A 25,550-nucleotide genomic window follows, 5' to 3' on the forward strand; every position below is an offset into this window, starting at 1 on the left:
AGGGGATCCAACACTCAAAAAACAGATAATCAAGTCAAAAAATGGGCAGAAGACATGAACAGACACCAAAGAAGAAGACATATAAATGGCTAACAGACACATGAAAAAATGTTCATCACCACTAGCCATAAGGGAGATTCAAATCAAAATCACATTGAGATACCACCTTACACCAGTTAGAATGGCCAAAATTAACAAGACAGCAAACAAGTGTTGGAAAGGATGTGGAGAAAGGGGAACCCTCTTACACTGTTGGTGGGATTGCAAGTTGGTGCAGCCACTTTGGAAAACAGTATGGCGATTCCTTAAGAAATTAAAAAATAAAGCTACCTTATGACCCTGCAATTGCACTACTGGGTATTTACCCCAAAGATACAGATGTAGTGAAAAGAAGGGCCACCTGCACCCCAGTGTTCATAGCAGCAATGGCCACAGTCGCCAAACTGTGGAAAGAGCCAAGAAGCCCTTCAACAGATGAATGGATAAAGAAGATATGGTCGATATAGACAATGGAGTATTATGCCTCCATCAGAAAGGATGAATACCCAACTTTTGTATCAACATGGACAGGACTAAAGGAATGAAATAAGTTAAGCAGAGAGAGTCCATTATCATATGGTCTTACTTACTTATGGAGCATAAGGAACAACACAGAAGACATGGGAGAAGGAGAGGAGAAGGTAGTTGGGGGAAACTGGAGGGGGAGATGAACCATGAGAGACTGTGGACTCTGAGAAACAAACTGAGGGTTTTGGAAGGGAGGATGGTGGGGGGATGGGTGAGCCTGGTGGTGGGTATTAAGGAGGGCACGTATTACATGGAGCACTGGGTATGGTGCATAGACAATGAATCTTGGAACACTGAAAAAATAAGAAAAAATTTTAAATTTTAAAAATAGGGGAAAAAAGAATGAGATCTTGCCATTTCCAATGACATCGATGGAGCTAGGAAGTATAATGCTAAAGTGAAATAAGTTAGTCAGATAAAAACAAATATCATATGATTTCATTTATATATAGAATTTAAGAAACAAAACAAGCAAAAGGAAAAAAGAGAGAGAGATAGAGAGACAAACAAAGAAATAGACTCTTAACTCTAGATAGAGAGCAAACTGATGGTTACCAGAGGGGAGGTGGGTAAGGGGTATGGATGAAATAGGTGATGGGGATGAAGGAGAGCACTTGCTGTGATGAGCACAGGGTGTTATATGTAAGTATTGAATCACCATATAGCACACCTGGTACTAATATAACACTGCAAGCTAACTAACTGGCATTAAAATAAAAACCTTAAAAATATAAAAGAAAAATCCCATTTACAATCACACCAAACAGAATACCTAGGAATAAAATTAACCAAGAAGGTAAAGACCTGCCCACTAAAAAGTGTAAGACATTGATAAAAAAAAAATTGAAGAAAACACACATAAATGGAAAGATATTCCATTTTCATGTATTAGAAGAATTAATATTGTCAAAATGGCCATAGTTCCCAAAGCAATCCACACATTCAGTGCAATCCCTATCAAAATACCAGGGCCATTTTCCACAAAACTAGAACAAACAATTCTTCTTCTTCTTTTTTTTTTTTTTTAGATTTAATTAATTAATTTATTTGAGAGAGAGAGAGCACCTGCAACAGGGGGTGGGGCAGGGGGAGAGGCAAAGAATCCGAAAGATTCCATGCTGAGCACAGAGCCCAATGTGGGCTTCATCTCACGACTCCTGAGATCATGATCTGAGCTGAAACCAAGGGTCTGATGCTTACCCAACTAAACCACCCAGGAACCCCTACAAGAAATAATTCTTAAATTTATGTAATACCACAAAGACCCTGAATTGTCAAAACAATCTTGAGAAAGAAAAAGCTGGAGGTACCATGCTTCCTGATTTCAAACTGTACTACAAAGCTGTAGTAATCACAACAGTGAGGTACTGGTGTAAAAAACGTATCGCCCTCGACCCGCAAGGACGACAAGAAGCCTGGTTCGGTGTTAATGCTTCATTCCCTTTATTTCGTCAACTTCCTTAGCTTATATGCAGCAGGGTGACCAATAAGGGGCCAAGCAATGAGGAGAGCCAATGAGAGTCCTGTTACTATGCTGATTAAATTTGAAACAGCCAATGACTATGTCCTCCTCTAGGCGGGCTTCACCAGAAAGTTCGTTGTATACTTGCAGTGTATTTTGCTAGCAGTGAGCCAAGTGCTATCTTGTAATGGCGGGGACTTTCCCGGCCGGAGGCGGTCCCCGACAAAAACGGACACATAGATCAATAGAACAGAATAGAGAGCCTGGAAATAAACATATGCATACATGGTCAATTAATTTATGAAAAGAGGCAAGGATATACAAGGGAGAATGGACAGTCTCTTCAATAAATGGTGTTGGGAAAAACACAACGGCCACATGAAAAAGAGTGAAACTAGACCACCATCTTTTTTTTTTTTTTTTAAAGATTTTATTTATTTATTTGACAGACAGAGATCACAAGTAGGCAGTGAGGCAGGTAGAGAGAGAGGAAGGGAAGCAGGCTCCCTGCTGAGCAGAGAGCCCGATGTGGGACTCGATCCCAGGACCCTGAGATCATGACCTGAGCCGAAGGCAGAGGCTTAACCCACTGAGCCACCCAGGTGCCCCCCACCATCTTACACCATGCAGAAAAATTAATTCAAAATGGGTTAAAAACTTGAATGTAAGACCTGAAACCACAAAACTCCTAGAAAGAAAATATAAGCTCCTTGACATCAATCTTAACAATCCTTTTTTGGATCTGACTCCAAAAACAAGGGAAACAAAGGTGAAAATAAACAAATGGATAACATCAGATTAAAAGCTCTACACAGTAAAAGAAACCATCAACAAAATGCAAAGACAACTTACTAAATGGGAGAAGATATTTACAAATCATACACACTAATAATGGGTTAATATCTAAAATATATAAAGAACACATAGGACTTGATAACAACAACAACAGCAAAAACAAATAATCTAATTAAAAATGGACAGAGAATCTGAACAAAAAATTTTCAAAGAAGACATCCAGATGGCCAAAAGACACATGAAAAGATGTTCAACATCACTCATCATCAAGGAAATGCAAACCAAAACCACAACAAGATAACACCTCACACTCTTTGGAACAGCTATTTTTAAAAAGACAAGAAATAAGAATACTGGCAAGGATATGGAGAAAAGGGAGTCCTTGTACGCTGCTAATGGGAATGTAAATTGATGCAGTCACTATGGAAAACAGTATGGAGTTTCCTCAAAAAGTTGAAAAAAGAAATACCATATGATCTGGCAAATCCAATGCTGGGTTTCTATCAAAAGAAAACAAAAGCACCAATTTGAAAAGATATATGCACCCCTAGGTTCACTGCAGCATTACTTACAAGATATGGAAACAACCTAAGTATCCATCAATGGACAAATGGATAAAGGGGTGTGTGTGTGTGTGTGTGTGTGTGTGTGTGTAAACACACAATAAAATGCTACTTAGCGGGCGCCTGGGTGGCTCAGTGGGTTAAGCCGCTGCCTTCGGCTCAGGTCATGATCTCAAGGTCCTGGGATCGAGGCCCGCATCGGGCTCTCTGCTCAGCAGGGAGCCTGCTTCCCTCTCTCTCTGCCTGCCTCTCCATCTACTTGTGATTTCTCTCTGTCAAGTAAATAAATAAAATCTTTAAAAAAAATGCTACTTAGCCATAAAAACAATGAAATCTTGCCGTTTGTGACAACATGGACAGACTTTGAGGGTAACAGCTAAGTGGAATAAGTTTAGATAGAAAAGGCAAATACTGCATGATTTCAATTCCATAGGGAATCTATAAAACAAAACAAAATGAAACAAAACCCAGATTCATAGATACAAAGCACAGATTAGTGACTGCCAGAGGAGAGGGGATTGGAACAGGGGTAAACTGGGTGAAGGGGATCAAGATATACAAATCTCAATTATAAAATAGTCATGAGATGTAACGTACAGCATGGGCAGCATGGAGACTATAGTCTGATATTGTATTAACTTTGTATAGTGGCAGATGGTAGCTAGACTTATTGTGGTGATCATTTCACAATGTACACACGTGTCAAATCACTATGCCATACACCTGAATCTAATATAGTATTGTGTGTCAACTATACCTTAATATTAAGGAGTTTTAAGGAGTCGGGGCTTGGAAGCATTACCGATTCTGAAAATCTCATGATACAGAACTCTGCTCAAAAGAAAAAAAGGAGAAACTTGTGCTTACGGACTTGCTTTTAAAAAGTGGGGATATCCTACATCCACGTTCACAGCAGTATTATTCACAATAGCTAAAACATGGGAGCAACCCAAGGGCCCATTGGCGGGTGAATGCATAAGCAAAACGTGATATATGGATACAATGGACTATCATTCAACCTGGGAAAGGAAGGAAATCCTGTACTATGTTACAACATACTTAAGTGAAATACACCAGTCACAAATAGACAACTACTACATGATTCTACTTATACTACTTACACGACACTACTTAGTGTCGTCAAATTCATAAAGACAGAAAGTAGAAGGGTGGTTGCCGGGACTGGGGGAAGGGGGACTAGGTGTTATCATCTAATGGATATAGAGTTTCAGTTTTGCAAGATGAAAAGAATTACAAGGTTGGCAGGTAGCAATGACTGCACAATATGAATGTATTCAATAGCACTGAGCTGCACACTTAACAATGGTTAAGATGTTTGTTATATATTTTTACCACTATAAAAAAAGAAAAAATATATAAAGAAAGTGGTTATTAATTTTTTTTTTGGATTTGAGACTCCTGAGAATCACAGGCTCCCTCTGCAATAAAAGGTCTGTCTGTACAAACTATTCTATTCAATTTTAGAGGATGCGCCCCACCCCCTCACCACCACCCACAGAAAACCATCTGTGGGGCTCTTGGGAATCCAGAGATCCCAGGCTAAGAACCACGGCTTTTAAAATAACCTCTCAAATTCCGCTTTCTCTGCTGATATCAGAGTTAACAAATCTGCAACCCCAGCCAGGGAAGAGATAGATGCTTGCATTTTGTTGCCTTTCTTCACAAAGATCTTTTCTTTCCCTCAGACTAGGACCCAGAGATTAACTGTAACATTTTCAAGAACAAATAGAACTTTCAGTGCTTTTCTGGAGTTTCAGCCACACCCTCAGACACTTTACAAATGGAGAAGAAAAAGAAAACAGAGAGCCCAGGAGAGGGGATTTCTCCCAGGACTGGGGGTGTCCCACCATTCCAGCTGCCCGTGCAACCCGCATTTCTGCCTAACCCTTTTGGGACTGACTGGTCATGAGACATTCTCCAGCTAGCAACCATTCAGCCAACGTCCTCTCCTGGAGAAGCAGAAATTTTGGAGTTTAAATGGCTCAAGATTTCCATTCTGGGAGCCTGCACTAGAAAGAAAGAGGGAGAAACGCCCCACAGCACCAACAGTGGCCACTTTGTTTATTGTTTTGCCACAAGAGAGGGAAGGGGAGAAGTGGGCTGATGTAAGAGAAGGAGAATGCAGTGGAAGATTTGCTTTTAAGCATATAAAACCCTGCCTACGCCATAAGACCAAAAAAAGATATTTTGTCTGTCTTCACAGAGTCCAAACTAATCATCCAAACAAAGCCACCTTTCTTCATCAACCCTTAGCCACAACAGTACTTAGGTTATAATTTTTCTGTGTCTTTAACCCTTAAACAGTTAAACTCTTCTGGAAGTAAAGTCGCCTAACCCCCCCTCCCTTGTTTTAGGTTTGGAAGGCAATATCACAATCCAGGACAAAGTGGAAAGTTTAATAGGGGGAGGGGCTGTCGGATAGATTGTGTCTAGTGAATGTCAAAATGCCGTCCTTCAAGAAATAGGAAAGCCAGAAAATGTGTAACATGAAACCAGGCAAAAGGCCCAGTGGAATGGTTCAAGGCAACTCTTCCCACCTACACACACACTCACACACACACACGCGCACACACACAGAAGAAGTGGTTTTAATTTTGCCCAGGCAAATAGAAATGAGAATAAATTTTAATCACAGCAAAAACCTCTTCCAAATAAAACTCAAAAATAATCAGGCTAAACAAAGTCGCCTGTGTCTCCCTGTTATCTCCTAAGGGACTTTCCCTTACTTTTCCTCTCCCGCATGAATCCTTCCAGAAATCCGTGCACAGCATCGGAGGCACAGGTTGTCAATGTCTCAGAGCACCTTCGATTCGGTGAATGAAGAGCCTCGGGAGTGCCTCAAGCCCCACCTCAGTGTGGTATTATGTTGTACCATTGTTTTAGGGAAACCAGCACCTTCTTTTCTGAAATCTTTGCTTGTAGAAGATCAAGGCCCCGTGATCTATGTGTTCAATTTTGTTCAGCTTGGTGAAATTAAAGACATTCAAAAATCTGTGTAAACCCTCTGACAGGATGTTATAGAACATGAGCCTGCCTCTGTGGCGATAAGCGCACAATGAAGGTAGTCAGCACCCACAGACCTGTAGAAAATGGAAAGCTTCAAACTTCCTTTGTGCTGTTATCAAGGGCCATCACCCTTGCACTCTAGGAGGGTAGACACAGCCCATAAAATATATCCTTTCCTTTAGAAATTGGCATTTCAGATCCCAGGACGGTCAAATAAAACCTTTCAGGACTGCCCACACCTTCTGTTCTCACACTGACTTATCGCACCTCTCTGTCCAACCTGAAATTACATTTACAATTGGATTCTAAAGTACGTTTGCAGTTCTACCCAGTTCAGCAACCACAGCAAACAGTTGTCCTGTCTCCCCCGTGAAGCTACCCTTTGGCTCCAGGGCAAATGTTGCCCCATCCAGTGCACTTGACTGAGCGAGAGACCCCCTGCATCACCCCTCCTCCGCAAGTCTTCCGTGGTGAACAGAAATAAACTGCTGATTTTCTCCTATCCCCACAACGATTTCCTGTAACGGAATCACATATTTCAAAATGCAAACACCTAGACCCACAAGAACACCTTCCAAGTGGTTAAGCCTTATGAAAATGACAAGAGAGAAGTGGGGTTGATTTCATACAGAACACCCTGAAATCTGTAAAAGATTGGAAACAAAGAACTGTTTTCCATTACTTTGGGATAAACTGGGCTTTTCTTAAAAACAACTCTGTTTTGGATAAAATATTCAAAATACGATGAAGGCATGTCTTTGGGAGTGACAGAGTGAAATGGTACACAGTGTGGTCACTTATAAGTCAAAGGTCATTTTTTGAAAAGCCAAAACAGATCCAACTTAATCATCCACCTTATGTACCCTATTTCACTCCAAATGATGTTTATCTACTTCTAAAAAGTAGGCCTGTCTTCAAAGAAAGAAGATTGGCAGCATTTAGGATTTTTCAAACAGTTTGCCACAGAGGTATGTAGACTACTGAGCAAGAGAGTAATTGGTAGAAGAAGTACATGACTTCCACACTGTTTTTGTTTTTGTTTTAAATACTTCTGGCTATTTGAAAGGCCATTTGGCATATATTATAGATTTTACCTTTTTTTTTTTTTTAATGTGTGTGTGCCCACTTCAGAGGAATTAATAACTGGCCCAGCCAGTTGAGTCCACTGTGGCAAATAATGGTAGGACAGCTAATGCCTGAGTATCTGCTAAAAATTCAACAGCATAACCGTTTAAGTACGTAGTGATTCAACTTTAAAGTACTTAAGAATCAACGTAGGATGCAACCAGGATGCTGGTTAAAATGTAGATTCCCGGAACTATTCCTGGAGATTTTAATTCTATAGGTCTGGAGTGGGGCCCAGGAGCCTCCAGGTGATTCTGAAGCAGATCAGTCCATGTGCCATGCAGGTGATTACAATTTTTCTTGGTGGAAAAATGAAACAAGATGGGACCGGGGAGGGAGACAAACCATAAGGGACTCTTAATCTCAGGAAACAAACTGAGGGTTGCTGGGGGGAAGGAGGTGGGAGGAATGCCATCCCTGAATGATGGACACTGGGGAGGGTCTGTGCTATGGTGAGAGCTGTGAATTAGGTAAGACCGATGATTCCCAGACCTGTACGCCTGAAACAAATAAACATTATATGTTAATAAAAAGAAATAAAACTTCTATCCGTCCCGCTGCACAGGCTACCTGGTTCTCTGTTCTGCTGTTTCAAGCAGACGGTTGTGCTCATAGACGCTAAGGAATTAGGTCACGGAGTCCTAGCAGCTAGGGTAAGGACAGACACACTGCCTATCAGCTTGATGATGTTTCGTTTGGGGGGAAATGTGTCTTCAGCTGAGCAATTCAATATGCTGGGCCAGATACTTGGTATAATCCCCTCCTCTCGCCCACCCCCTTGATTCCTGCCAACCTCCTTATGGAAGGGCTTTCACCAGAGGGCATCTGGAGGTCCTGGACATCTTTGCTCACGTCGCCCCCCGAACACACAGGTGGTAAGGAGTGACCTGCTTTCTCTCTCCCATCTGGCAGCCTGGATGCCAACAGGCCTCCTCCACCTGTCCTTCCAAATGCCCTCATGCTCTAGGTAGTGGTTCCCAACCTTGGCCACACACTAGGGAAACACAGGGAGCTTTAACAAATCCTGAAGACATGGTCTCATGTTTTAAGTGATGCAGGGTAGAGCCTGGAGACTGGAAGGGAGAGCTCTGCAAAGCTCCCTCAAGTGTTTCTAACAGAGCTAACGCGGACAGTCTCTTAACAGCAGCCGTTGGCATGCCTTTCCTCTAAAGGGCCAGACAGTAAAAACCTTAGGCTTTGCTGACCATACGGTCTCTGTCACAACAACTTGACTCTGCGGACAGAGCTAGGAAAGCAGCCACAGACAGCATACACATGAATGGGCACGATCGTGTCATGGTAACACTTATGGCACTGAAATCTGAATTCCATATACTTTTCACATGCCATGAAATAATCTTCTTTTAATTTTTTTTTCCCCCTGAACCATTTAAAAAGGTCAAAACCATTCTTGGGTCACAAGGTGGCGGAATCAAAATCAGGAAGTAGGCTGAATTAGGCCCTCAGGCTGTGGTTTGCTGACGTTTCTCCTGAAGCAAACCAGAAATGAGTATCAGAGGCTTTGGGGTCATGGTCAGCTATGGAAAACCCATTAGAGCACAACCTTTTAATCTTTGCAGAGATTATTTATATACATTTGGGACTTGGCCTTAATTCAGTTTCTTGGTACAGGAAGATGGGTTTTATAAGAGGTGGGTCTTCTGTGTAAATATAAGAATTATGGAACTACTTTTGCAAACTGTGAATTATCATCTCCCCTTCTTTGTCCCTCCTACCAGGCTCAGTGGAGAAAGTGAGGTACTGAAATTCTTTTTGTTTTGTTTTGTTTTAATATCAACTAACCTTCATTAAGTGATGCCATGTGCATTATCCAGGGCAAACTATATGAAGGAATACAGAAGTAAATGCAAGTGCAAAAGTACAGTAAATGTTAAAAGGGAAAAATGTTAAAGCTTTAATTCATCTCTCATTCCTCTTCTACATGGTGACAGATCCTGGAAAAAGGCTGGTTCAGTGGGCTCTGCAAACGCACAGCCAAAGTTTCAAAAGTAGCTCTCTCCCAAGTTCTGTGACCCTGAGCAAGTCACGGCTTTATCCTTATAATGGCTGTCTGCTTTAAGAAATGGGTCTAACCTGCTTTTGACAATGCCTAGTACCCAGCAGGGTACTCCCTGTGTTATAACTGGGGTGCTACAGTTAATACGTTGGAGAAGAGATCCAATCATGTCTGTTATGCAACGAGTAATGGACAGTACAAGTTTCTAAAAAGGCAGAACGCGTCAATGTTTAGACGCTTCGTGGCACTGAATCACAGTGTGATACTTTTTCCCAGCTCCGCCTTCAGCGCAGAGGTACTCATGGCCCCTATTGTTGGGGTGTTCACTGCTAATGGCTCACAGCTAAGTTCCTTCTTCAGAAATGGTCTTCTCCTTAAAGCAGTTGCCTTGCCCACAGATCCATTCCCTCTCCCGAGACAGCGGGCATCCAATGATAGGTCAAGATGAAGTCCAAAGACCTGGTCTCTTTGCCCGTGAGATCTGCCTAGGCTTTGTTGAAACAGCATCGCTGGTCAATCTCCCCGCTGCCCGGTCCTCCCGCTTCCCTCCCTCCCTCACAGGTTGGTCCTGAGAGCCCACCCAGTAAATCTCTGCACTTCACTCTCCATCTCGGTGTCTGTTTCTACATTCAGGCTCAGCCCTGCCTCAAGAGCCGCTGCCATGAGCTTGACGCTAGCGTACACATTTAACTAGAGGTGGTCTTTTTTTTTTTTTTTTTAAATAATCTGTGTTGTTACAGATGACAGTGGAAAGAAATTATTTTCGGAGAAATTCTCATGAAGGGCTCAGATAATCTGGATCAAACAGATCCACTCGCATATTGTTCAATCGTATGTGAAAGCACCCATTTTCCTAGAGTAGGTGCAGCTCTCGCAAGCTACAGCTCATGTTTCATTAAAGGGATCAGAGCTGCACACTTATTCTGTGAGGCAATTCTCAGTTTTCCTAAGGAGAATACCAAAAGGACATGGAACAAGTCTGCCTGGCAGGTGGAGATGCACCAACTGTCCTGCATTTCCTTTGGCCACAAAGGTCTCTTTTTATCAAAGAAAGGACTCTTTCATGCTGAGATTAGTTTTTAATGAATTTTGAGTGCCTTCCATCTGGCTCGCTCTTCCCAAAAGGAACTGCATCATTGATTTTTCCAGCTATATATACACAGACATATAGCAAAATTTAGAACTCGCTGCTCTGGCATTCCCCAGGCTTTGCCCTTTTCTTAAAAATAAAAACAGAACAACAGTAAAAACCTCCAGATGCTTTGGGGGATTTTCTGGAGAACCACCTTTTCAAAATGAAGGGGTTTCCTTATGATCCATGGCCCAACTATAAACCTCATTGTGAAACCACAAGATATGCTTCTCTTGTACTGTGGTTCTCAACAGGTGCTTCCAGGACCAGCAGCATCAGTAAAACCTGGGAACGTGACAGTCTTGCAAATTATTGAGTCAAAAACATTGGGATTAGAGTACAACATTCTGTGCTTCAGCAAGGCCTCCAAGTGACTGATTCCCTTGCATGCTAAAGTTTGAGAGCCACTGTCTGACACAATCTTTATTTGTCCTTAGTAGAGATTGGAAAACAACACTAAAAGTATCCTCACCTACAGATTTATGAGTACCATTAGGAAGGCCCTTCCAGAGAGAACCCACAAATGAGAAATCTGGCATATTGAACCTAGGCCAAATTCCAAACTGAGTACTCAACCTTTCCTTACTCTGTCATTTCTGGCTTTCAGCATTTCCCGGAGCTTTGTTCCTTAAAGTTCTCTCATTTTGATGAAGGCAAGTTCACAGGATTCAGGAAGAACTGGTTTCTGGTTCTACTACTTATTAACTTGCTAGGTGACCTTGGGGAGTTCCATAATTTCTCTAAGTCTTGGTATCCTCATGGGCAAAATAAGATCAATAGTGGTATCTTTTTTACAAATGTTAACTTTTGTGATGATGACAATGCTGATGATAGTAGCTATTCCTTAGTCATAAACTACTCTGTTGACTGCTTGCTAATAGTTGAAACTAGGAAGAGGCTGAAGCCAGTTCCATGGGGATTAAGAAATCTTCCTCTTCATCTGAATCAACTTCTTGAGCCCCACGGGTCTTTGAACGAAACTGAGTATCTTCAGCGATTTTATTTTTATTCCTTTGTGTAGCAATATTTATGAATGGTGTCCACACGCCAAGCACTCTGCCTTGGAGCTAGGCGCCTGACCCAATTGTCTAAGAGTTCCTCATTCTGGAATTTGACCTTGATGCCAGATTCCATGTTGGTAGATCCTCTAGGTCTTTTCTGCTTTTCTCTGACTACCGGCAAGGACGTCCAGATTCACCTCAAGATCTGTGATGGAGGCCTGAGAAAACTCTTGCTTAATCAATAAATATTTATTGATCCAGCTATATCTTGAGCATTGTGGCTTTAAAACCTGCCAGCGCTAAGGACCAGGCATCAAGAATATTCAAACCCAAAGATGACAGATGATGGAGCTCTTATGATTAGTCCACCAAAACAGAACCACAGGAGACCCAACCCTTCCAGGCCAGGCACAGCCTGGGATGCATTCTGAGCTTTTTAAAGAGGCTTCCATGAATCTGTAACTTTAGTGTTTCTAGGGACATCGGCTCAAAAGGCCTATTCTACTTGCACTGTTAATGATTCAAACCAGTGTGTCTGTCAAAATCAAAATCATGGCAATCAACAGCAAAACTATTCTCTTGCTCTTGAAGAACATTTGTACTGACTATACTTAAGAATGCTTGCCATGCTACAAATCCAGTCCTGACTTCCATAGGAAACTAAAAAGGGCTACAAAACGGAGATACTCAAATGCTTTCTCATCTAGCTCTGCACGGTAGAGAAGGCCTGGGAATAAAATCACTGGAGAAACTATTTCACTCAGCAATGAGAGCTAAAAACACTGGGGTCTCCCCCAAATACAAAATGCTAAATGTTGAAATTCATGCATTTTAAGCTCTGAATTAATTTGTTCCTCCTCAAAACACTTGAGGCCATCCTCCACCATCCACACTTAGACATGGGCAGCTAATCATTCTCACTTGGCTCAGTAGATGTGTACATTCGACCTTTTTGAGAGTGTGTGCTTGTGTGTGTATGTGTTTGTGTGATAATACCTACCAACCTGTAAATTGCCATAGACTCATATGAACAAGTTAACAGGCCTTGGTTTTAGCTACAACATATTTTCAGAAAACACTTCATAAAGCGGATCACACTTTCCATGGAAAAGATGCTATCATTGGGATCTCATTCCTGACCAAAGACTCCTCCGCAAATAAAATATAGATACCGTAAACAACTTGTCATGGAACAAAAATAATGACCATTTTACAAAACTGTATAAATATCTGAAGCATTAAAACACTGCCCTTGATAAGCCCTGGGTGATACACACAACTAATGAACTGTTGACCACTACATCAAACACTAATGATGTACTATATGCTGACCTACTGGACATAATAAAATAAACTCCCCCCCCACCAAGAAAAAAACCAACCTCATTGCTCTAAATCCTATAAAAGGGAAATAAACATATATAATACCTATACATGTAGTCTCAAAGATTCTATCACCCCACAAAAATATAGCTCAATTGAATTATGTTCTAAAATTAATGGGCTAACTTTAATAACATGAAACATCTGATTAACAATTTAGCAAAACTTGGATTTTGGTGGAGCATTTTGGGGATGATTTAAATAGTGAAGTCTTTTTTGTTTTTTTTTTAAAGGTGTCCAAGCAAATTGATCTAATGCCTTCTTTTCCCTATGAGGTAGAAATCTATGTTTTCCTGTGTTTACTACCTCCATCCCATAAGCCTCTTTTTCCTCCTGCTTTTTCTGTTCTTCTTCCTCCTCCCCAGCAACTCCACTACCCAATATATGATTATTACAGAAATACCATATTTTCACAGTTCAACTCCGCCTTGGCCAAAGATGATTAGAGCAAGATAAGGTCTCAATCACTATCTCTTCTGGGAATCTGAAAATTGGAACCAAGAGAACCAGAGACGGGGAATCTCTGGAGTCCTCCAGCTGGGGCCTGGGGACCCCAGACCCCTGTCCTCCTACTGGTTTGTTCATGGTTTTCCAGGTTCCGTGAGCTGCCCCAATGTCCTTTCAGGAACGCCCCCTTTTCTGGCTTAAGCTAGGCAGAGCCATTTTCTGTTATTTAAAGCAAAAGAACTCTTAATAAATATACCTAGGACAAGTAGATGCACTTAAAATGATTGCTTCCACCTGGAAGCTGGGGTCAAAGCAAGTACTACTCATACTTCACAACCTCGAAAATGCACACAGCAAATGATGAAAACACCTAACAAATCACTAAGCGCTATATACTTTCACTTTACGTATTAAACACATGGCAGGAAAACCCTTGTCCTAAACTGTTCCTCTTAGTTATCTCCATTGAGTTGTCTGGTTTTTCCTTTTACTTTGCTCTACTTTCCAGTTCCCACAATGAGTCAGATTTACTTTTTGTAATCAGAAAAAAAAAAACAAAACAAAACCTCTTTTTCACTGTAAACAGTGAAAACAATGTTAAGCATGAGATATCCCACAGAGGATTGACATCGGCGATGATGATCATAGCCGGTGTTGTTCTCTCACTTAGAAGTGTTTTTTAAAGATGACTCAGGCCTGCTGTTCTTCTCTCAATGGTCCCCCACTGTCTTAGTCTATTCACGGCGAAAAGAGCAGTTTCTTAGCTTCAACGCACTGTCACTAGAAACACTAAGCACTGTGGGGATAGGATATGGAGTGGGAGTACTTGCGTTTGAGCTCCAGCCGAAGAGCTGTGTGGGCTTGGGCTGGTCATTTACCTTCTCTGAGCCTCAGCTTCCCCTGTTTTAAATTGGGGGGATTAAAGTACTCCCCTCTCAGGGTGTTTGTACAGTTCAAAAGAGACCACGGATGCAAAAGGTGTGTGCATGGGAAAGAAGCACTAACTCTTGGTGTCTACTCTCACCTCCTGTCCTCCGGCAGTCCTCTCAGCCAGTGCAGTTTTTGGCTGGGCTTCCTCGCCAGAAAATTAGGAGAAGCCACTCTGCCCTCCAAACCAAATTCTCTTGGCTGAGGACCTGCTGGAAACTCAGGCCCTGAAGCTTCAGTTATCCTTCTCCCACTGGCTTTCAACAAAATACTGAATATTCCCAAAATATAACTCATCTATCAAGTAACCATACTTAAAGAAAAAAAATCACAGTAAAATACACATATCATAAAATTTTCCATTGGGACTGTTTTCAAGTATACAGTTGAGTGGCATTGAGTCCATTCACATGGTTGTGCAACGGTCACCCCCATCCATCTCCAGGACTCTTCAACTTCCCAACCTGAAACTCTGTCCCTGTGAAGCACCGACTCCCTCCCAACAACCACACCCCTTGGCAACCACCACTCTACTTTCTGTCTCTGGATCTGACAACTCCAGATACTTTGCAGAAGTGAAATCACACAATATCTGTTCTTTGGTGACTGGTTTATTTCACTTTGCCTAATATCTTCAAGGGTTTGCTAGGATCTGAATGTTTGTGTCTTCCCAAAATTTGTAAGTTGCAATCGTCTTCCCCCAAAAGGGATGATAGTAGTAGGTGAGGTCTTTGGGAGGTCTTGAGGTCATGAGGATGGAGCCCTCATGAATGAGATGGACACTTTTACAAAAGAGATATCCCCAGCCCCTTTTGCAATACAGTAAGTCTGTGATTCGGAAAAGGGCCCTCACTAACCATGCGGTCACCTTGATCTCAGACATCCAGACCCTGGAACTCTGAAAAATAAGTATCTATTGTTTATAAACTATCTGAACTGTGGTATCGTGTTACAGCAGCCCAAACAGATTAAGACAAGACTTATCCATGTTGTAGCATGTACTGATTTCCTTACTTTTTCCTCAGCTTTATTGAGGCATCATTGACAAATAAAACTGTCATGTTTTTAAAGGGCACAATGTGATGATTTGCTATACATAGACATTGTGAAAGGACTCCCACAACCTACCTAATTAACACATCCATCACCTCCAGTATTTAACTTTTGTGCGTTTCTGTGTGTGTGAAAATTCTTAAGATCGAGTCTCAGCAAATTTTAACTATACAATACAATATTATCAGTCACAGTCACCACGCTCTGCATTAGATCCTCAGACCTTGATCATCTTAACATTAAAAGTTGGCACACTTTTGGGTGGCTCAGTGGGTTAAAGCCTCTGCCTTCGGCTCAGGTCATGATCCCAGGGTCCTGGAATCGAGCCCCGCATGGGGCTCTCTGCTCAGCGGGGAGCCTGCTTCCCCCTCTCTCTCTGCCTGCCTCTCTGCCTACTTGTGATCTCTGTCTGTCAAATAAATAAATAAAATCTTAAAAAAAAAAAAAAAAAGCTGGCACCCTTTTAACAACATCTCCACATTTCCCTCAAGCCCCAGCCCCTGGCAACTACCATTCTACACTGCTTCTATGAGTTAGACTTTCTGCTGTTGTTCCTCTTTTTTTTTTTAAGATTCCACATATAAGCGATACCACACAGAATGTCTTTCTCTGGCTTATTTCACTTCGCATAATGCCTTTTAGGTTTATGCATGTTGTCACAACTGGCAAGATGTTCTTCTTTTTTAAAGCTAATATTCCTGTGTGTGTGTGTGTGTGTGTGTGTGTGTGTGTATGTGTGTGTGTGTGAGTGATCTGGTTCTTCTATTTGTCTATCACTGGACACTGGGGTCACTTCCACATTTTGTGTATTGCGAATGATGTTGCTCTGATCATAGAAGTAAATATCTGTTTGAGTCACTGTTTTCGAGTCATTTAGAATTATACTCCCAAGTGGAATTGCTGGATCATATGGTAATTCTATTTTTAATACTTTTAGAAACTCCCATGCTGTTTTCCCTAGTGGCTGCACCATTTTACATTGCCACCAAGAATGCACAAGAGTTCCTAATTTTTCCACACCCTGCTAAGATCTGTTATTTTTCTGTTTTTGTTTTTTTGAGTTTGTGTATTTGTGTTTTCAATAATAGTCATTCTAATGAATGTGAAGAGCAGTCTCATCGTGGTTGCATTGATTTGCATTTCCCTAAAGACTAGTGACATTGAACATCTTTTCATGTGCTTGTTGCCCATTTGTATGTCTTCTTTGAAGAAATGTCTATTCAAGTCCTTTGCCCAGTTTTTCATAAAGTTGTCTGTTTTTTTTTTTTTTTGCTGCTGTTGAATTGTATAACTACTTTATATATTCTGGATATTAATTCTTTATCAAATATATGATTTGAATATATTTTCTTATTCTGTGGGTTGCCTTACACCTGTTCATTCAAATAGTAACTGTGTGCCTATATGTGAGACATTGCACTAATGACTGAGCAAAATAGCGCCACCAGCTTTCATACCCTCTCTCCCTTCACTTGACTCTGTCATGCTATCAGAACCTCCCTAATGTTTGGAAACATTTTTAAAAAATTATTATTACTAGATATTTGGAGTCTTCTAAAAGGAATTTAATTGACTATTTCATCTCAGATATCTGTGAATTGAGATCTTAGTCTTAAATAGGTTGTGAGGAACTGGGGAGCTATGAAACTTGACGCTAGAAGAGACAGTCACTGTCCACACACACACACACACACACACACACACACAGCCCCAAACCTCCAGCAAGAGCTTCCTACCATCTACACATGTGTGACAGGAAGTTCTTCCACTTTAATCAGTGCTTGCCAAAGAGTATTTGACTAATAGGTTTTATTGTAACTGTTCTCACCAGCTGACAAAGTTTATAAACCTTGACCCTGGGACACTGGACCCTCACTGGGGTCTTAACATTCTTTCCTGACCAATTTTTTTTTTTTTCTCCTTACCACTCTCCTCGGTAAATCTCTTCATCGAGGAATGTTTCCTTGCGTGGCAAGTTAAGAGACTCAGTCCTCTCTACCCACATCTGGCAGTCTTTATTTCATATGCCATGTGGGCTACAATCCTACTGACTCCAATGGTCTCCTCAGAAGTCAAAAAAGAACCCACACACCAGATTCAGTACAGTTACTCTAAGTTTTTTTTTTAAAGATTTATTTACTTATGTGAGAGAGAGAAAGAACAAGAGAGAGAGAGGACAGAGGGACAAGGAGAGAGAGAAAAACTTTAGCAGATTGTGCTGAACGTGGAGCCCGAGTCCGGGCTCAATCCCATGACCCTGAGATCACAACCTGAACAGAAACCAAGAAATGGACACTTAACAGACTGTGCCACCAAGGTGCCCCAGGCACTCCAAGATACACACACTTATTCCTGGGTAGCTGCAACCTATCTCATTCCTCTAATCCTCAGGACATTTAGATAAATGCCAGCCTATTTTCAAATAGATACCTTAATTTAGTCACCAAACATAGATATTTGACCTCTACAGAATACTTGCCCTCCTCACATTCGCATGCCTTAGAAACCACAAACACACGCCTTTATGTAAATGTTCAGCTGCACTGTGGATCTGCTTTGCATCAAATGGTTGCTAGTGTGCGTGCGTGTGCACACAGACACCCCCCCCCCACACACACCCACCCACAGTATGGATTGGTCTCTGAAGAACTGCTTAACATCCTGTTGAAGCCAAAGAATCAAAATTTCAAGATAGTGAATTAAATTTGCAGAATCAGTGTTCATTAGCAGTAATGTTTCAAACAGGAAATTGGTCCAATTACAATATCCTCTGAGTTATGATCTCTGGTTCCCCATTGCTTTAGCTAGTACCAAATCACACAAATAGCCGGCTTTGTGTCTACAGCAGCAGTTCGAAAAACGACACCACTCAAGGTTTTTTTGCCCCCATGGAATGGAATGGAATGGAATGGAATGGGGCAGATAAATTAATCCATGATGTTCAGCCCTTTACAGGAGGCTAGAGAAAATGAATCCCAAGCCAGGACCCTAAAAAGGGAACATTCACCACCCATTGTCTAACAATTTCCCATCTTCCTTCATAGACCCCCAGGGATGGCAATCACAGGAATGAGGCAAACCCATAGCCAGCTGCTGCTTCCCAGCTGTCGGGGAGCCTGGTGTGGGCAGATCCTGTGTTTGGTGTCTTGTGCTTAGTCAGGCTGATTTTATTACTAAATATGAGTTACAAACATAAGGCAATAAATAAGGAAGAGGATTGAGTAGTGAGACCACGATCTTGAGGTCCCTCCCACCAACAATGCACTCTGCCCCTTGAAGTAAATGACACCCTGTGATAAACGCGATGAACTAGTGGTGGGAATGTCACTCTGGAAAACAGTATGGACATTCCTCAAAAAGTTGAAAATAGAGCTACCTCTGACCCAAAAATTGCACCTCTAGGTATTTAACCAAGGATACAAATGTAGTGATCTGAAGGGGCACGTGCACCCAAATGTTTATAGCAGCAATGTTCATAATAGCCAAACTATGGAAAGAGCCTAGGTGTCCATCAACAGATGAATGGATAAAATAGATGTGGTGTATATATATATAATGGAATAGTAGGCAGCCATCAAAAAACTGAAATCTTGCCATTTGTAACAACGTGGATGGAACTAGAGGGTATTATGCTAAAAGAAATAAGTCAATCAGAGAAAGACAATTATCATATGATCTCACTGATATAAGGAATTTGAGAAACAAGACAGAGGATCATAAGGGAAGGGAGGGAAAAATGAAACAAGATAAAACCAGAGAGGGAGACAAATGATAAGAGACTCTTAATCTCAGGAAAAAAACTGAGGGTTGCTGGGGGGTGAACGGGTAGGGATAGGGTGGCTGGGTTATGGACGCTAGGAAGGGTCTGTGCTACGGTGAGCGTTGTGAATTGTGTTAAGACTGATGATTCACAGACCTGTACCCCTGAAACAAATAATACATTATATGTTAATTTAAAAATAAAAGGTGAAGCTGCTACACAGAAAGTGATGATAATCTAGTCCCGTGGCCAAAAGGCGACATAGCTGTGCTCTCCACCAGAGCTATGAATTTTCCACTCAGCTTTCTCATTACCAAGAAGTAAAACTTGCCATTAAAACAACCGATCCCACTCTGAGGGGAAAAAAAAAAATGTGATGAACCAGATGTCCCCTCCACAGCTTCCTATGAAGTTCTGTTCTTTGGGGTTGAGAGTCAAGCCCTGTTCCACCAGCTCCACTTATTGGGTTTACTCGGAAATGTTGTTTATCCCCCCTTCCATAGCTGAGGCGATTTCCCACCTAGAAACAAAGAAGGAGGCATCCTTAGGGAGAGATGGAAGATTTTTTTCTTCTTTGCCTGATGTGAATGCTCACTCAAAGAAGGGAAAACAGACTTAAGGCTTTAGTGACCTGACTTATTTTGTGTGAGTGTGTGTGTGTGTTTGTGTGTGTGTGCACACCCTGATTTAGAGTGAATGAGGCATTTTGTTTTCTTCAGCTTTGTTTTTAAAACCAGGATAGAAATTCCTTTTTGAAGAGTGCAGATGACACTAGTCATCCTTAGCACGATTTTTCTCTCATTTCCTCTTTATATTGTCTTCTAGACATTTTGAAGACAACTGTGGCTGTGAGCCTTTGTTCTAAATGATCGTGTTTCTCTTTTCTATCAGGAGAATCTCCTTCTAAGCCCATTTGCATGAATACCTGGTTACTCAAAACTGATATCTGGTCCTAAATCAGTCTGAAGGATAAATGCCTGGGTGAGAATTAGTGGTGGAACAACAGTAGAAACCACCCACGGGGCTCCTTTGGGGACTGAATCTGGAGTCAAGGAGGGAGGGGGGTGATGGAAGCTTTGAAAGGGGTACGATCCAGGGAACCGCCGAGAAAGTGAATGGCCTCTTGTCCTTTTCTTTGTTCTCTGCTCCATTTGAGGACTCTCTGTGTTCTAAAAGTCCTGTGCATTTACCCCTCAAACAATTGGCAGAAAGGTCTGTCATGAAGAGAAAAATTCAACTCCACCTTTCTTCTCTGTTTCAAATGCTGACCCCCCTGGTAGATCTTAATCATGGCTCCTCCTTTGTCATCTGGAATTTCCCATTGCTCTCTCCCTATTGTCTGGAATAATGTATTAACTAATTTGGAGATGATGAGACCATTTATCATGAGTGGGACATCAGCCTGAAATATCGTTTGTATCCACGGGGGCAATGAGCCCCACTAGCCGACCAGCACTCACACCTGATTGATTTTACATCTATGTTTGATGGTAAGGGGAGGGAGATGGCTGTGGCCATACAAAATAAAACCCCTTCTTTATTCTAACTAGTCCAGTGAAATCTTTCTTCTCTTACTAATTAGGATTATGAGTTATATGACCTTCGCAAGCATGTGAACTTTAGAGTTTTTAAAATAATTAAAAACCTGATTAAACCTAAGGTTTTAATGATAACACCCAAGACAACTGGTAACAAAGCAACTTGAAAAGTGACCAAATGTCAAAATACATGCAGGTTGAGAGAAGAAAGGAGAATGAGATAAAGAAGGAAAAATTAAGAGAAGGAAGAAAAGTAAGTATCTGGGAAGCGGTAGGAATTAGAGATTTTAGAGAAATCCTTGAACTTGCACAACTCTGCCCAGAGCACAGTGAGGTGTGCCTGAATCACTGGTGGGTGCATGTACAAGGATACAAAGATACCGTGCCGGGCACCTTCCCTTGGGTGTGTACATTAGTTATAAAATGAATCTTCATGGCATAGAAAAAATAATCTTTTACCAATTGCTAAACGATAGGAAAATACAGACTTTCAAGTTCACAAAGATTTAAAAAATCGATACTAAAAACAAAAGATACTATGTAGCTGAGAGGGAAGAATATCAAGTAGTCAGTTCTGCTGCAGAACAATTCAGCAACACACAACAAATGGCTTCAAAACAGTTCTACTGTTTGGTCTTGTTCGAAACCTTGAGGACATTATGCTAAATGGAATAAATCAGCCACAAAAGGACAAATACTACATGATTCCACTTATATGAGGTATCTAGAAGTAGTCAAATTTATAGACACAGAAAGTAAAATGGTGGTTGCCCTGGGCTGGGGGAGAAGGGGAGGAGGAGATATTATTTACTCAGTACAGAATTTCGACCTGGAAAGATGAGAAAGTTCTGAGACGGATGGTAAGTAACAGTTGCACAACAACATGAACGTAATTAATGCTTCTAAACAGTACACTTTAAAAATGTTACAATGGTAAGTTTTATGTTATGCATATTGTGTTACGATAAATAAAAGTTTTGAACATTGAGTAACAGAGAAATGTTCAAGATGATAGAAGGAGTATCAACTATTTTCTAGATTTTTTTTAAAGATTTTATTTATTTATTTGACAGAGAGATCACAAGTAGGAAGAGAGGCAGGCAGAGAGAGAGAGAGAGAGAGAGAGGGGAAAGCAGGCTCCCCGCTGAGCAGAGAGCCTGATGCCGGACTCGATCCCAGGACCCTGAGATCATGACCTGAGCCGAAGTCAGAGGCTTAACCCACTGAGCCACCCAGGTGCCCCTATTTTCTAGATTTTCTATAAAAAATCATCGTACATTCATGTATGAAAGAAAGACCAGAAAGGTATTCCGAAAGACAAAATGTTGGTAGATGTTATCTTAGGTGAGATTTATGAGTGATTTTCTTTTTTCATACTGTTCTGTATTTTCCAAATGTTCTCAGTAACCATACAGTCTTTTTATAACTAGAAAATAAAATTTAAAAGCCTCTAGACAGACGGTAACTACACTTGAGGCGAGCACAGTATAAAGTATAGAGAAGTTGAATCACTGTGTTGTTCACCTGACACTAATGTAACATTGTATAACAAATGTATACATTTGTCAACTATACACAAACTTCTAAAAAATTAAAAAATAAAAGCTCACCCCCTACATCTCTATCCCTCACCCTGCTTTATTATTATGGTAATGGCACTCGTTACTACGTGAAACTCTGTTGTATATTTATTTGTTTCCTTTCTATAGTCTTGTTTCCCCAGCTAGAACATAAACTCCATGAGGTCAGACGCTTCTGCAGCCTCAATTCTTGAACAGTTTCAGGCACTTAATGGGCACTCCATAAATTTTTGAGTGAAAGAAAATAAGTAGGAGAATAAACAGGAAAAACAGTCATCCTCAGGTAAAGACAGGGGGCATTCCTTTGTCCAGGATCCTTATCCCAGGTACCTGGCATAGCTATTTTTCCCTCCCATCTGTATTCTGCTCAGGATTGGAGAAAGGGCTTTCTCCAAGTCAAGGATCATGGGGATGAAAATAAAGCCTGGACACAACCAAAGTAGGATTAATATGGGAGAAAGTCATCTAGATACCAGGTCACCTGCAGAATAATTGAAGGACTGAGAATGGGAAAGAGAAAACTCAGAAGAGAAGAAATGCAGCTATCTCCAAATCCCAGGATGCAGTCAGGTAGAACCATGTATTTATTCAACAATCTCCATTGAGCCTCCTCTGTGTGCCCAGAACTGAGAAAGCCACCAAGAGTACAAAAGAAGTAGAATTAGATTTCATCTGAGTGGCCCCGTAGGGAATACTGGGGGTTGGTGAGAAATTTGGGAAGACAGATTAGAATGCATCCTAGTGAGTCCAAAATAGCATTTCCTAAAGTGCATTTCATGGAATCCTAGGGATCCGTGGGATGTTCATTTATGTTACATGAAAAAAGGGATTCTGGGGCCAAATAAGTTTAGACAATCTAGTGAGAGGATTTTTTGAACTGCTACACAGAACTTCTCAGGGTTTTTAATATTCTCTTGTATACTGCCACTCTCCTAAAGAGCAATGTGATTCCTTCTTTCAAAACTTTGAACCACGCGACATTTTTTCGAGGCCCACAATTTCATGGGATGAGCCCTAGGAAGAGTTATCCTGTCTTCACAACGAGAACATTCACCTTTGGAAAGGGTGGCCTGCCACCACAGATGCAGATGGGCACTGTGGCTTATCCCTGAGACACACGGCGACACCACATAGAAAAGATGCAGAAGGCTCCGTCCTGAATCACTCACATCAACCCAGTTCTCTTACCTCACCCCCTTACCTCACAATTCTCCCAGTTACCAGTCTGGACACTTGCTGTTCCTCTTTCCATTTTTGCCTTGAGCTTGACCTTAGTGACCCATGCCTTGTATTTCTGCTTCTCACTTGTGCTCTGTGTAATCACGATTTGGGTTCTTCCCCTATGCTGGGTAAGGCTCCCCTGGTTCAACCCCACGCAGCTCACTGTACACACAGGAAGAAGAGGCAAGTGGAGCAAGAGGGTTCTATGCCTCATAAGTGGGGAGAACGTGGGCTTTCTGACACAGAAAACTCTTCCCTGGTCTTCTTTTCAGCAACTTCTTCAACAGGTCTGAGGTTCTGTAATGGCCAATGTCTAGACATACTCTTAAATACTGTTGGTACTTGGAAAACTAGAGATTTCTATGACTTCATCATCTTATCGGTTCTTATATGTACTGCAGATGCTCCACCACACAGCTGGGAAGTCTTTCACATGATGAGGCCCTCACCCAAGGTCACTGGGCTATGTTCTACCTTCCAGCCATAAATAAAAGCCCATGGAAGATTTGAAAGCTTGCATGAAGTTCCTACAGGGAGAAACTGTTCTGACTTTAAACTATAGCCTCCAAAGCCTCTTCCATTTTTGTTCTCTTACCTTGTAACTTGGGTTCTCATTCCAAAATCCAGTGACCTCATTGACTGCAGTACTTCAATACAGCCCATGTACTGAAATAAGAAGAAAGAAAAAAAAGAATAAGTAGGGGTTAAAAATAGCACAATGATGTTTCTCATCTTCCTAGTGATTTCCTGGGAAACACCTTAAGTCAGCTCCTGATATCAACTTAACATTGGCACAGCCAGCCTACCATTGATATTTCGGACCATTAATGGACACATGCCTTAAGCCTCAGTTGAGTTCTAAAACATCAGCTAAATCCCAGCCATGATATCAGGAAGGCAGGTAAATAAAGATGATGTGAGTTCATTGGTTAAGGGCATGGGCTGTGTGCGTCTGACTCCTGGCTCTGCCACTTATTGGCAAGCTAAGCACGTGTCACTAATGGAAGCTCAGCACGTTACTCAACTTCTCTGCACTTCAATTTTGTCACCGGTAAAATGGGGACTACAATTAGAATTGTTACGGGAGTTAAATTTTTTCACATGGGTGAAGCTCGTAGAACAGCCCCAGGTAGCTGCATGTGCTCCAGTGTCATGTGAGGCAAATAACAGAGGAACAGTGAAGCTCCTAAGGAGATAAAACAAGCATCTAATTGCATAAGTACAGAATTTAGTCATAGAAGAAGATCGTTCTTTTTCACAAGATCATTTACTGAAAGGGTTCCAGAAAGGAAGAAAGAGTCATGTCCTATGCCAGGAATGGGTAAGCTTCCCTTGAACATGGAGTATTGGGAAAGGAATTATGACTTGTAAGGGAAAAGAGAGTTTATATTTATCTAATGTGGAAACCATGGTGGGCTGCCTGTACAAGAGCGAGGTGGTCAATCTGTGTGTGAGAAGCCTTATGTCGGCAGCAGTATGGTGGTGGGTTATTAGTGAGGGGAGAAGTGAGGATGTTCCTGTCAAGGGAGAAGTAATGAGAGCCCACACCGAGGAGAGATGGTGGCAATAGGAAGGAGGGGACAAATTCAAGTGACGTCATGGAAATGGGTACTACACGATTCGGCAGTTGGTTTGATCTAGAGAATAAGAGACAAGGATGAGTCAAGTATGACTCAGATGTTTCCAGCCAGGGTAGCAGAGGGAACAGTGATTCCATTAACAGAAACCGGAAAACCAGGAGAGGGGAAGATGATGAGTTGGTTTGGGATGCATTGACTGAAAGACATTGGTGGAGTATCCAGGAAATGACAAGCCTGCAGTTGAAAATTGGATTCTGGAATGGTGGAGAAGAATTAAGCCTAGGGATGCAGACTTAGTAGTCTTCTGTGTAGCTTTGCCAAGTGAGGCCGTGGGAGTAAATCCTCTTAGCAGAGCCTTAGCTGACAAGGGAG

General features: G+C 41.5%; 1 protein-coding gene across 1 annotated transcript in view; it reads right to left on the reverse strand.

The window, feature by feature from the left end:
- Positions 1-25,550, reverse strand: part of SHC4 (SHC adaptor protein 4) — a 137,395-nt gene that overhangs the window by 71,578 nt on the left and 40,267 nt on the right. Inside the window, exon 2 of the mRNA XM_032343654.1 lies at positions 24,194-24,264. Coding sequence (XP_032199545.1) covers positions 24,194-24,264 — 71 coding nt within the window. The remainder of the gene's footprint in view (positions 1-24,193; positions 24,265-25,550) is intronic.

Source organism: Mustela erminea, chromosome 5, assembly GCF_009829155.1.
Source record: "Mustela erminea isolate mMusErm1 chromosome 5, mMusErm1.Pri, whole genome shotgun sequence".
In the NCBI taxonomy this organism is placed as follows: domain Eukaryota; kingdom Metazoa; phylum Chordata; class Mammalia; order Carnivora; family Mustelidae; genus Mustela; species Mustela erminea.